At 38.5% G+C, this 13854-nt stretch overlaps 2 protein-coding genes across 2 annotated transcripts; both read right to left on the bottom strand.

Annotated features, from left to right (window-relative positions):
* On the bottom strand, positions 1-5632 carry LOC116255600 (RHOMBOID-like protein 2). Its single transcript, XM_031631471.2, has 6 exons — positions 4670-5632; positions 3523-3686; positions 2575-2738; positions 2228-2484; positions 751-877; positions 1-410 (listed from the first exon to the last, which is right to left on the bottom strand). Exons 1-6 carry the CDS (start codon positions 4972-4974, stop codon positions 288-290), a joined length of 1140 nt encoding a protein of 379 aa, XP_031487331.1. The 5' UTR covers positions 4975-5632; the 3' UTR covers positions 1-287.
* A 1933-nt stretch (positions 5633-7565) lies between these two features.
* Positions 7566-12197, bottom strand: LOC116256287 (protein IWS1 homolog 1-like). Its single transcript, XM_031632614.2, has 11 exons — positions 11965-12197; positions 11193-11670; positions 10958-11077; positions 10543-10766; positions 10306-10435; positions 10085-10147; positions 9915-9992; positions 9594-9685; positions 9419-9484; positions 9162-9315; positions 7566-7941 (listed from the first exon to the last, which is right to left on the bottom strand). Exons 1-11 carry the CDS (start codon positions 12138-12140, stop codon positions 7843-7845), a joined length of 1680 nt encoding a protein of 559 aa, XP_031488474.1. The 5' UTR covers positions 12141-12197; the 3' UTR covers positions 7566-7842.
* Between the last annotated feature and the right edge of the window lie 1657 nt (positions 12198-13854).

The following is a 13854-nucleotide window of genomic DNA, read 5'->3' as shown; positions in this document are numbered from 1 at the left end:
GAACCAAAAAATTAGTTATTACATGAGCTTGAAAAATCATCTCAAGCTCTAGTTCAACCAAATTCTACATCGGTAACATTGGCTCATCCGTTTGATGAACAGAACTCAACCATTAAGCGGTTCAAGGGCAACCATATCTGTTGCTGCAATTCCGGCTAAAATGCAGAGTCGCGTCTTCATGAACTGGCGCCAGCATGGTCTCCACATGGTGTACATCGCTTTACAGTATGGTGTCTTCACAGAATGTCACTAGTATGATCCCCAATGTCATGTCTAGGACAGGTCTATTAACCACAGAGCTGGAAGCACAGATCTAATATCTTGTCTTGGCTTGCATTAGCCAATGGATATGCACGCATCTTCCCATTGTTCAAGCACGTCAAGCTTAATTCGGCTTTCATTTGTAAAGACTGCAGAGAAACAATCGCTTCAGTTATGGATTGTTCAAATCTATAGATGTGAATATCATCAATATTCTTAAAAAATTCACACAATATTTCAAGGAGGGAAGAAAAATTGCAACAAGTCAAGTTCTCAACCAGATATAAGATGATAAAATTACCGTGTGCTCATTTTTGTTTATTATAGATTTTGGAACTATACACTTTATGCATCATTTAGACATACTGATTCCTACTGTGATTCTTTTTTTTTTTTAAAATAATCATAATATCATGAGAATTTCTGTCACCTGCAAAGCACATGATAAAGTTTCAACAACATGAATCGACAGTCCTGGCAGAAACTCACCGAGCAAGTTATGTTTTGAGGCTTGCAGTTCCATTTAGAAGTAGGTACGCAGGTCAAGTAGTGGCACCAAGGGCAGTGATCAAATCCTTTGACTCCATCAAAAAGCATAACCAAACCAACAACATACCTACAGAGTGAAACGGTTTAAATAAATAAGAAGGATTATATAATTGATCAAACAGTCGAAGAAAAGACTTTACAAATAAAAAATTGATTGTGAAGATAAAACTATGTGGAAATTATTTTTCCATCAATTTGCCAGTTAAAACAATCAAATACACCATGACCGTCAGAAACTTATGACCATGAAAACTTGCTCGCAGGGAGGTAAGTTTAGAAGAATGAATTTCATACTTATGAAGCATGGGAGAAGCTCTCAATAGATAGAACTTTTGCACTCTGACTTCATGAGAAGTCTGATGTCTACATATTTTCAAGGATTTAAACTAGACATGCTTTCAAAGAACGGAAACTCCATCTATTAGTATAATGGGCTCTTCACCTTCTCACAGTAAGCAACTGCGTAAAAGGTAACAAAGCCAAATTGGTATGACAGCATAGAAGCAAACTAGAAGTTTCAGCACGAACCTGGTTCAGGGCCTGCACCAATCTGACCAAGCAATGGAAACTGGGATCCTCCCAATTGAAATGACTCAACAACCAGCATTTATGGATATAAGAATTCAAAACAAAGTCACAGCACCAGACATATGGGACCAGCGAACCATTTTCCTTTATAGTATGAGTAGTTTTTTGGAATTGTCAATGTCAATATAATGAATGCTAGGATGCAAACAACCGTTCTTGCTTTTGTGATTCCATATACATATAATATTAATGTAAGAAAATTTCTCAAGAGATATGATAATTGGTGAACAAGAGTTGCAGGCATGTTACAAAAGACAAATATCGAAAATGTCCCGAGATATGCATGGCTACACAGTATGCAGTAGGCCTTGCCACAGTCTAAAATTCCAAACAGGTTGGATATGGATTATAGTGGTTTGTCCCCTCCAGTTACTACCCAAATATAGTTTTCCTGCACTTTTCATCTGATATCAGATGTAGTTGATCAGCTTTCAATCTATGAGCTCACATGTGCAACTGTTTCTCTTGAGATCTAAAGCTACAGAAATTTAGTATTCATGACGTTACACTTAGAGCCAGAATTTGACCTGTAAATGTCCCCATCTAGGTTGCCACAGAATGTCTTTGTCATGCCCATGACTCAAAGACCCTTGAATACATCATGTTAAAGTTGATAAAGGTAAGATGCTTCCACTGCAAGTATTCCCATCTTTATCATTTAAATGTATTAATCAAACAGAAATATAGTTTCACAATTATTTAAAAGAGTTTAAATTAAGAAAAACATTAAACATTTCCTTATATGGACAAATTGACAGCATGAAACAGACTAAAATTGTTAAAAAAAATAATGGTCTGAGAAACACTTCAAAAGAATTTGTTCGCTTACCAGATAATCAAGAGGATCAGAGCAACTACTAACAATATGTACTGGTATGTCTTGTATTTTGACACAGGTGGCTTATTATATCCATGAGGTAAATATTTTTGGTTAACCCATCCATATTGTGGCTTGACCAGAATCACAAACCCAAGAAGAAATCCTGAAATGAATCCTCCAATATGAGCAAAGTTGTCCACATGGGGGAGGACTCCAACTGCCAAATTTAATGAGATCATAAACACCAGAGTCAACAGAGCTGCAAACTGAAGTACATGAAAAGCATTAGTTAAGCGATTAACATAACAATCAATCTCCAAATTCAATCATACACGAGGTCAATTGTCAAGAGATACCTTATTTGCATAAATAGTCCAATTTGTGAGAAGCTCAGAAAGCATAGCTCCTAATAGACCAAAAAGTGCCCCAGATGCACCAACGGAGATGCTTGACTGAATGAAAAGAGCAGACAAAAGGCTGCCACCAAATCCAGCAAGAACATACAGAACACCAATTTTCACTGTCAAAGAAACAAGCACTTAGTGTCTCCATTAGCAAGAAAATTATGCCACGAAGGAACCGTATGGAATACTAAATTTCCATGTGAAAAATACAACCACCCCGCTGGCGAGAATACAGGCCCCCGCCACAACAGATTTATGAAGATGAAATAGTTTCAAGTAACTTTGATTCCTTCAGAAAACAAAAATTACTGAATGCTTCTCGATTGCAATCCCATATAGAGTGTAGAATTCCAACAAATAGCAGCACATAATGCATAAACAATGTTTCATCCTGAAATAGCAAATACCTGATCCTTTCTCATTCAGATGACTTCTAAAACTGAAAAGCAGATATTCCGAAAGTACATTAAACAACAAAACCTTCCAAATTGAGTTACACCCAATTTTATACGGCCAACTAGTTACCAAGATGGACTCGATTAACTCCATAATAGTAAACTGCATGGAAACCTTGGCGAGGAGAACAACTGAGGGAGACAATACTGCTGACGTTATGCAAAGGCTTTAAAATCTTAGCAAATCGTTCACTAATTATTTCTTGTTTGAAATAAATAATTTTATAATACTTTCATTTATGAAAATGTAAAGCAAAGCATTATGGAACTACAGTTAATAAAAAATCCTACTATAATTACTAAAAGAACATTGAATTATTTAATGGTTAAGAAAGCAAGTATGTGAACACAATTGTCTGCTATTGCATCAGTTACTCAGTCGTCACCGTTCCACATGAAATAGGATTGATGTCAGAAAACACAACGAAAAGGATCTGAGACTTACAAAAGCCAAATTCTTGCTCAAGCCGGATTCCAATGAAGAGCAGGCTGAACATGTTTGCGAGTACATGAAAAACTCCAGCATGTAACCACATGCAAGTAATTAGACGCCACCATTCATCTTCTTGAACCACTTTATTTACCAGAAGAGCCCCCATTCTGTCCAAACTGCAATAAAAGCAAAGCCAGAATTTTAGACACAAGTCAATAGTATTTTCACTGTTAAACACAATAAGAATATCGACATTTCAAGAAAAAAATCCAATAAAGAAGGTCCGCAAGCCGACACAATACATGTACAGTCTCGTTCGGGTCTATGAGGTACCACCCGGGGTTCTAATGCTGCTCACAAAGCATTCAGGCCAGGATTGCCACTTGAACTAAGTAGAAAGAACGGGTTTTCTTAAAACGTGTGAAAGGAGAGAAAGTTGAGAGCATAAATGAGTTTTTCTTAAAGAAGATGGTGGGAGACCAATACGCCAAAGGCAATCACGTCGAACATTTGTAGTGAGAGTATCAGATGCGCGAGAGCGCATCCAAATGTGTCCAGCCATGCCTAATGGAAAGTACGAAGGTCACAATGTGCTTAGACAACACGGTTTGCAAGCAAAAAATATCATACAGGGTCTTAAAATTTATCCCTGACTTATAGGCAACTGAAGAATGAACAGCTGCCTTACTGAGAAATTCGTCCTGCCTTTCACTTAAGTGTTCCGAATTTGTTCTTACGGTAAAATTTTCAAACTATTTCTTTCAAAGGAATGACAAACGAATCCTGCGTTTGTCATACAGTTTCAGAAGAATTATGCCACAAAGCAACCGGAACCTATTCGACAATGGCTTTCTGATAAACATGGATAAGGTGCAATACAAGTATCCCTGATTGTGGCTTCCTATTTTGAAGTTTCGCATGAATATAGGACCAATAGCTCTCTTTATAATTTCACCAGAAATTAATCAAATTATCGTTTAATTAGAATTTTTTTAAATATGAAATTTGTAGACCATGAAACCGATCCTACAGCTTGCAAGAACTAAAAAATGCATCTACCTACATACAAACAGAAGATGCATGCATGATGCAACAGTGACAACAATTACAGAACAGAGAAAAGGAAATTATCAACCCAAAAGAAAAGACGACATCTTACGTCGAAGAAGAAGGCCCAAGTAGCGGATTCTCGTTAAATGGCTGGAAAGCGAACCGCCCCAAGAACTCACCCACACAATCCTTCCCCGATTTCGGGCAGTCATTGACGTACATTGTGAGCGCAAAGAGCGCAATATTTGCGAGAACGAACAAGGGGATGAGCCACGAGAACCAACTCTTCTCAGGTTGCTGAGGAACAACCACATAAACTACCGGAGGCTCGGCGTTGATCGGATGGACCGCATTCCCGCCTCGATTGTGCAGAAGCACCTTACTTTCTATATCGCCAAGTCCTGCTTTCCCCATTCACACAAGGAACCCGCCAACGAGGAAAATGGGCAGACAACCCACCCTTCACGGACACCTAATTCACGTAAAACGAGTCATCCCCAGCCCCAACACAAGTACAAATACACCAAACCCATCAACTGCATCCGCCGAAGAAGGAATTTTCAAGATGAAATCAAGAGAAACCGAAACATCAATATCCTAAACGAAGAGAAATCACCAATGGATACGAAAACACTAACAAACCATACAAATTCGAGAGTTAAAAGAAGAAAATGATAGAAGAGAAATCGGTAAGAACAAAGTAACAAGGGAGCTCAATTGGATGGACCAACTAAAACAAGATTCGGCAGAATCATGAATCGAAGGGTGGCAATAACGACAAATCAAGACCTACAAAGAAAGGAAACAACAAAAAGACGAAGTGGACGAATGAAAAACAAAACGCCACGACCTCTTCCGATGATCAAATGAGGTGGGAGAAGAGCAAAACCGATCATAGTTAAGGCTCCGATTGGAGGAAAAAGAGAAAACAGATTACTGAGGAGGGAAGAGCAAACGAAACAGAGAAAATTTTAGGGTTCGTTGGGGAGCCAGGGGGAAGGGACGGGTAAAGGAGGAAGGGCCTTGATTAGTTTCTGCGGAGCTCCGCTGTTTCTTTTCCCTCTCCCTCCTTTTTTTTCCATCTATTGCAGTTTCAAAAAATAGAATGTAAACTACCAGCCATGCCAAAAAAAAATGTCGACGATGTTTTCAAATAACGTCTTCTTATCATGTTATTTCCATTTCCCTGCATCTGAACTCTGAGAAGGACAAAAGATTTGCTGTTTGGAATTCAACTGCACCTAGAAGGCTAGAATATTTGTTTTTAGCCTCGGCCCTAACCATAGGCCAGTTATATATATAAGGGTATATTTAACCTTATTCTATAATGTCTATTATATTTCATTAACATTATAAGTTTATTGTTCAAAATAGTACACTTCCCTTGGAATTCTTTTTGAGACAAGGATTCTCTAAAAATAGTTTTTTTGTCAATGCAGGTAAGGTTGGGAAACAAGTCATAATCCTCATGGAAACCCCACAAATTTCACAGTAATATCATAAAAATGTCATATATATAACCATATGTTGTTAGCTGGTTAAAAATTAAAATGTGTTACTGGATCATAGATCGTTGCTAAAAATATCATAAACTATTGTTACATTATAAGTTGTCACTAATGCTCATGTGACGAATGCCTTTTATTGACAAAATTTTTACTTTTAGTTATTTAACAACATGCGACACACAATTACTTAAATATTGAAATCAGTTGTCTACTGGTTGTTGCGGATGACTAAACATTTAAATCTTTTGCTGAAAAATATCTAAATCGTTGTTAAAGACAACATAAATGACTGGTAACCCTATAAACCATTGCTAATGCTTCCGTTGCAAGGAGTTTTTAGCGATGGTTTTTTTCTATAAAATTTTGTTATCCGGTGACATTCGGCAGATTGATTTCAATTTCTCTCTATATATAAACTGGATATGAAATTTTTCAACTATCCGGATTCTCCAACCTTTCACAGTATACAGCTTGATGAACATGCATTAAACTGCATGTGAAAGAGACGAAACATCTGTATGACTGAAGAATTTCAGCTTCATATATATATATATATATATAAGTGTGCTGGACGTAGTTGTATTTTCCTGATCTCAATCATTTGCTGCCTGAGGATTCTGCCGTGCCACTGTCACACATGTCACCGTACAACGTGATTGTCAAATTCACCTGCACTATGAGACATCATTCAACTAATGGAACCTATTCAACTCAGATTCTTACCACTATATCGTCCAACATCCGCATATATAAGCAGAGCCTTTTGTCGCAAGCCGCATAGAAGCTATGACGGCTCCGCTGACGAGATTGGAACAGAATCCTACAAATGAATTCATCAGGATTGATATCCTCAGAAACACATAAGGAGAATGTCAATTTAATGGAAAAGTACTGTTTTTTTGTCTTAAAAATACCATGATACGTTCTCTGGAGATTGTGCATGATTTGTATGAATCTTTCATGAAGAAGATGCGGCTACACAGATGCCGATCAGATTATGCGAACATATATGAACCTTACGCATAAGCACAAACTCAGGCGAACAGAACTCAGTTTGAAGATTTTAAGGCCAAACAGTGGCCAGGTAAGTGGAGTTAGAAGGGTTGAGGTTGTATGAAATATGAATTCTGACTGGAGATGTCCGAATATTGTGCGCCATCCGCTTTGACTATGATCTCAATTGTATTCAGCTAATTTGAATCTGACTCAATTACAGCACTTACTCATGTTCATGTTTGGAGTTGTTTGTTTGCTACATGATCTGAAAACTCTGTTTACGTGTTTTTTTGCGCAAGGTCCATGAACAATCAAGCTTTCTAGATGAGGTATGAAAATTTCTAGCCGGACTAACATCAAGGAAAGCGTTGCCGTCGTTCTGCACTGGAACAGATCTCAAGCTATGTCACCATAAAACTCTGATGAGCAACAACTGTGACCAACATCAGTTAAATACTCTGTAAAGTAAAAATACAAGTCTTTCATGAAGAAGACGCCCGTTCACTTCCACTTTCCCTCCACAACTTGCATCGTTTTAGTTTCAACATATCCATGGAATCATGAAAATACATACGCAAATGTTAGGTAGGAAAATTTTGGGGTTGATCCTAAAATTGCGAACGATATACAATAGTGAGCTTGGAGTTTGCTTTGAAACAATGAATCCAGATTAAGCTAAGAAAATGTCCCCTCAATATCAATTCATTATGACATTGAAAAGGAGAAAGGGCAGGAGTGACAGGAGAAAATGGCTATGTGCGCCTGGTCCATTTCGCTGTTAGAAGAACTTGACCATTCCACGGCCTTCCACACTGAGTCTTTGTGCCTGCATCGGCTTCTTTCTTGGACCCTTTAACTGTTGCAACTTTTTATTCATCTGATGCCAACAATGGAGTATAATCACTTGCAGCGGAAAAGAGAACACTAACCAAGCAAACTTACTATAACCAAACGAAGGTTAGATGACAAAAGTAAATACTATCATTAACACACCAACGGATACTTTTGTCATAGGAAAAAAAAAAGTTTGGAGTAATGCTGCTCAGAAGCTGAGCTACAATGAAAAATTGAAAGCCAAAACTGAACCAGAAAAGAAGCAGATCCATAGGTGGAGGCGCTGGATGATTCAGATATAGGGGACATAAGCATAATCATTGGACCAACAACAAACTACTTCATGTCATTTATCATAGGGATATCAGAGAAGATTTCATATGAAAATAATATAAGAGAAGACGCTAATAAACTTGATAGCACAAGTTGGTTGTCAGAGATGAAACAGCAACTAAGATTTAAACAAATTTGACAAGTGATAGCAATGTTCCGTATTCTTGCTAAAGAACAAAAGGAAACCATCGGTGTGAGACCACAGAATATTGTTCCCTGATTTGCGTTAACGCAATACTAATGCTGCATTTGGTAAAACTTCCTAATTCTAATTTTTTCCATTATATATGAATATAATATTAATGTAAATATTTGAAAATTTTCACTATAAACTGATTGAGAAGAGGAACAAGGAAAGGTTCATTAGAAAACAACCATGAGAACAAGGAGTCCATGAGTATCCGAAAACCAATCAGCTTTATTTAAACTAGCACAGTGAGTAGAGAAACTATTGCAAGCACATTAAAATGTTTGGAAAAGATCTGCAGAGAAAAGGTTAGTGTTTCACCATAAAAAGAAGAATCAATTGAGTTGATTTGCTGTCAGACTTCATAGCGCTAATTTTTTAGATGAAGGTTTAAAAGCAATGGACTGAACAAAGTAAAAGATTGTTGAAAAGGAAGCAAGTAATAACAGAGATGCAATGCTAGCATATTGATATGCAGTTAATCTCAAGATTGGCACCATCGACAAACAATTAAGCACCGAGGTAAGCCAGGACTTGCCTTGGTTTCTACTTTCTATAGACCATGTTGAAGTGCTAGTACTTAGAAAAATATTCGGAAACAGGAAATGCTTAAGCTAGAAAAAGGTGTTGGAATGCCGAACATGTATTGTAAGATGGAAACACATATTTCCTTGCTTAAGCTGGGAAATATAGCCAGTGATCAAATTGTGGCAGGCAAAAAGCCAAAAAGAGTGACAAATTACCTTCATCCGATGGTTGTCTTGTTTCACCTGTTTAGCACGTGCCCTTACCTCCTCTGGATCTATCTTTGACTGAGGCCTAACCACAAAATCCAAAGCCACAGCTTCTGGTAGGGAAACGTGCTGTCTGGGAGCTGACTGGCCCGACTTTGGCTCCCTATATAATGAGAAAAGGTTTCCATAAAAGACAACCATGGTCAAATATACATATAAAAAGCAAGTTCTAGAACTATTAAAGTGAAACATCAACCCCATCTTACTGTGAGAATCCAACTAAATCAAAATCATCATCTCCAGATTGAAAACCCCCAGAATTTCCAGCCGCCCTATTGGATAGCATAAATGAGAGCCAAACGGTACATTAGAAAGTAAAATAGGTCAATAGAAATAAGCATAAACACTTCTCTTTTTTGTAGTTGCATTTGGCTTTTGTACATCTTAGTTGATGGTTTTCGAATGGGAACCCTCTCATCATCATAGATCTTCATATCCTCCAACCGAGTGCTCTTCTGGAATATAGATCGACTCTGCAACAAACAAAATCCATATCGGTCTCTTGGGTTTATACACTTCAGTTGAAGCTCAGAAAACACGAGAATCGGTGGACGTGATACCTGGGTCATCTCGTGCTCATCTCAATAAACAAAGCAAATAATAGCAAGATAAACAGAAAATGATATCTCTAATCTCCACCACAAGAGCCATGAAATATTCAAACTTTCCAACTTGTATTGAGAGAGATGCAATTGAGCATACCCATTTGTCCACCAATTCCCGAGCTAGTCTTTTGTTAGAAGTAGTCTCCTCATCAGACCTTGATAAGAACATGATGACCTGCACAAAAACACAATGTTTCAAACAATCCCTCTACTTTCAGCAAGAATGATTGACGAAAATGCCAACATAAACCATGACTATCAGAATACCTTGCCCAAGCCACTTCTTTTAAGTTGTTCCTTTCTGTCATGCTGCTCAACATCAATGGGCAACTTTATAAAAGCAACAATATAAATTGCATGTTAATGTCAGGAGAAAGGAAATTGAAGTGCATTAAACAGAATGCCTGAAGGAAATAGAAGATTTTGTAACTGCAGATTGAATTTAGGTGCTTAACTCAATCTTATAATAAAGGAGGGGAAAAACTTACATCTATTAATATATTCAACAAAGCAGTTCGTACGTTTATGTTAGGCAAGCATCCATTTGGAAGAGGTTCAAGCCAATTCTTCAACACAGACAATACCCCACGATCTAAAAACTCTTGTTGCAGTTGTCTCCTGCAAAAATTTGTGCAGAAACAGAGAGAACATGTGCATTATGTTAGGCAAATATCCAATATATTGTTGCAGTTTTCCTTTTATTTTGCACGAAAAAAGCTTCATACTTCGAGAGAACTTCAGTTAGCATGGGCATCAACTTGAGTTTGTTGATAGCAGGTTTGGCCTGTCTGTTTAATTCTGCGTCCTCCTCAGCTGCAACTTCGAGCCTGGCCATGAACTGCTCAACTACCATTGCTGTTTCCTCAGCAGTTCTTTCTGTTTTTTTGCTTTTCCTTTTGCTAATATTAAAGAGTTGTTTGATTTCATCATCCTCTTCTCCTTCCTCTGCCTAAAAATGGCATAGCGCAAGCAAGAAATGTAAATAGTTGGAGAACGTTCCACTTGCCATATATATTGCGTAAAATTCATCATCCCAAATTTTTTGTTCTAACTTCTAAATGACAAAGTGATTGCTAAGGACCTTAGAACGAAGATAGGGACAAAGTAGAAACAAGATACAACATTACCAAATAAACCAACCTGAGGAGCATCTCCAGCAGAACCAGCTTCCCCATCACTTCCACAACGATCAGCAGGATCTACACCAGTATCATCAATAAATGCATAATCATCCTTAGTTCTTACACCATCCTGGTCATCCTATTCCATATACGGAACAGAATATAAGCAATTTCAGTAATCAAAACAATGAAAGCCTCAAAATGTTTCAAAGAAAAGATCGATGCATAAAATGCCATAGGACTCCATGCCATACCTCGGAATCAGCGCCAGCTATCGATTCCCACATTTCTTTCACCATCTCCGCGTCATTTCCACGGGCGTGGAATTCCCCGGGGCTCGCGCCTTTACCGCCTGATCTCGGGCTCTTCCTGACATTCATTTCTAACTTTGATTTTTTCTCTCTCTGCTGCCAGCCGTCCTTCAGCTTCTTACTCCTCTGCAGCTTGCCGTCTTCTGCAGCCTCACCCGGCAGTGACTTCCTCGATTTCCCGTCACCATAATCCAGTGCAGAAGCATCCTCTTCGAGATCGATTGGGTTGTCAGCAATGTTGCTTTTCTTGATAAGCCTCTTCCGGCTCTTCTTCGTCTGCCCTTCCTCCCCCGAGCAGGCATCAACCACGGGGGTCGGCGACCTCTCCTTCCGCCAATCTTCTTCAAGCGGTTCCGACGATTCATCGCCATCGGAAGGCATATCGGGATACATCAAGGGCTCCCCATCTTCATCTCGGTACCTAAATTACACAAACAATTACCCAAAAGTTTTCAGGAAAGAAAAGCACTATGTGATCAAAAGCCAGAAACGAGGAAACTAAATTTCTCATCTGATCAGATATCACAGACAACCCCGAATCTTCCCACCGGAAAAAAAAACAATGTAAAAGAGCAAAATTGGACAACCAGAAACCGGAAAAGGAGAAAAAAAGAAGCATCTCGAGAAGAAATTGGTCGCCATTATTGAGATTGTTTCATAAACTCAATCAGAAAAAGAAAACAAAGGACAAACGACAGAAGACGAAGATAGTTACGGATCGTCCTCGTAACCCATCTGACGAGACGCGAATTGCGCTTGAAAACTCAAAGAAACATCGTGGTTCTTCTCCACAGGAGGAGAGAGAGAGAGAGAAAGAGAGAAGGAGGGAGCACGACAGAGCTCAAAAGCGCCGCTAAAGGCAGCTTTCTTGAAATGTTTTGTTCGACACATGGCGCCAAATACACGATCAATGCTGCCGTTGATTCTGATGAGTTGCCCACTTGTCCATTCTCCCCTTTACCCGTTCTTCCGTTCTCCTGAGTTTGGGGACGGAGTCCACTTCTTGCGGAAAGCCAATTCCCGCGCTTAAGAGGTTTTAGCGGCGGTAATTTCTAGCGGAGTCTGAAAATTCCGAATTCTGAGTAAGAGGCCCTAATGGTTTAACTCTTAAAATTTTAAGCACTCTAGTATAAATAGCTAAAAAATTGAGGCCGCATAATATGAAATAAAGCAACTTGTGTGGGCAATTGCACACACCAGCACCAGTTCACATGTGAAGTTTCGTTCTTGGTTCTTTTCATCCGGACTTCACTCTGGCCAACAATTGCTAAATGAAGCTTGAAACTTTCAAATACGTCCCACGTTTCAAATTTTCGCCTTGACCGATATTTTATAGTTAGAGCCAAGGGGGGTTAGAACTTCTATTAAACAATCACTACCAAAAGTTTGTTGCGTATCAGAAAATTGAAAAATACATTACTGATATCTAACATTATGTGCAAAAAGTGGTTTTTCTATAAAGTTTTTCCTCTTGCAGCCGAATCGCATCAGAAATGTCACGCTGAAACCAACTGAGCCAGCTTGTTGAATGTTTTGGTTGGGCTCGGAGCTCAGAGCTGTCAATATCGACAGCACCGTATCGGTTCGCTGGCCGATTCTCCTCACAGTCAATACGGATCGGCAATATTGGCTGAGTTCCTAATTTTATTTTAAAAATAATTTAACATGTTTAATATGAAAATAAACATTCCTCAATTTTGAAAGCAGAATATCTTTGGACAACAGCCGATTCTAGTTGGGTTTATTTGCGTCACTCAAATCGTCCCGTACCAGCCAATGACAAGGCTTCTATTATATTTTACCAATTTATAATGTTTTAAATTACTTTTAATATTAAAAAACCTAATCCAAAAGAATGAGGACTAATTTGTCGCGGCCGATACGTCTTATCATTGCCAACCACGATGGTTCTTTCTGATACTAATATCGACAACGCTGTTTGTTAGAGGGCACTTGACTTTGCTCTTATAACAAGAAAGTTTATTTATTGCTTAACGCAAATTGGGCTCCCAAAATGACAATGGAGTTTGTAAAGCTACTAATCATACTCAGAAACAGGAGACAGGCAAATCGACGATCTGATAATCATTTCCGATAGATCTTTCAAACGTGCGACGGAAGGAGGGCAGCACTCAGAAACCAATATTGCAGACGCGAGTTAATACCAGCTTCAGCCTATAATGGCCGGTAGAGTTGTCAAAGGGATGTGCTTATGGGATTATTTCTCCGAATCCTGTTGTCCCTCCAGACCTAGGGGGTACTTGGTGATAGGAATACTAATACAGTGTTTCAGGAATCTAACTCAAAAATTAGAGTAGATTCATTTTGGGCAGATAAATGATTCTCCAATCTGCCTCAAATTTTTAAGTAGATTCATATATTGTTATTTTCATTACCAAACTACCCCTCAATATTGCAACCAGTTAGAATCCAAGAAAGCAAGGAACATTAGTAGACGAAAGACCAGATTCAGATCCTGTACAGCAGAAAATGGCACGACCATCAAACCAGATCCTGCCCATTAGCAACTCCGGATCCACTAAATAGAAAAAAGGATCCGGTTCTCCTTCAAATGCAGATATGAATATAAACTGACAAAAAGAAT

Source organism: Nymphaea colorata, chromosome 6 (assembly GCF_008831285.2).
Source record: "Nymphaea colorata isolate Beijing-Zhang1983 chromosome 6, ASM883128v2, whole genome shotgun sequence".
NCBI lineage: Eukaryota > Viridiplantae > Streptophyta > Magnoliopsida > Nymphaeales > Nymphaeaceae > Nymphaea > Nymphaea colorata.
Note: the sequence above shows the minus strand (reverse complement) of the source record. Positions and strands in the feature narration are given on the sequence as shown.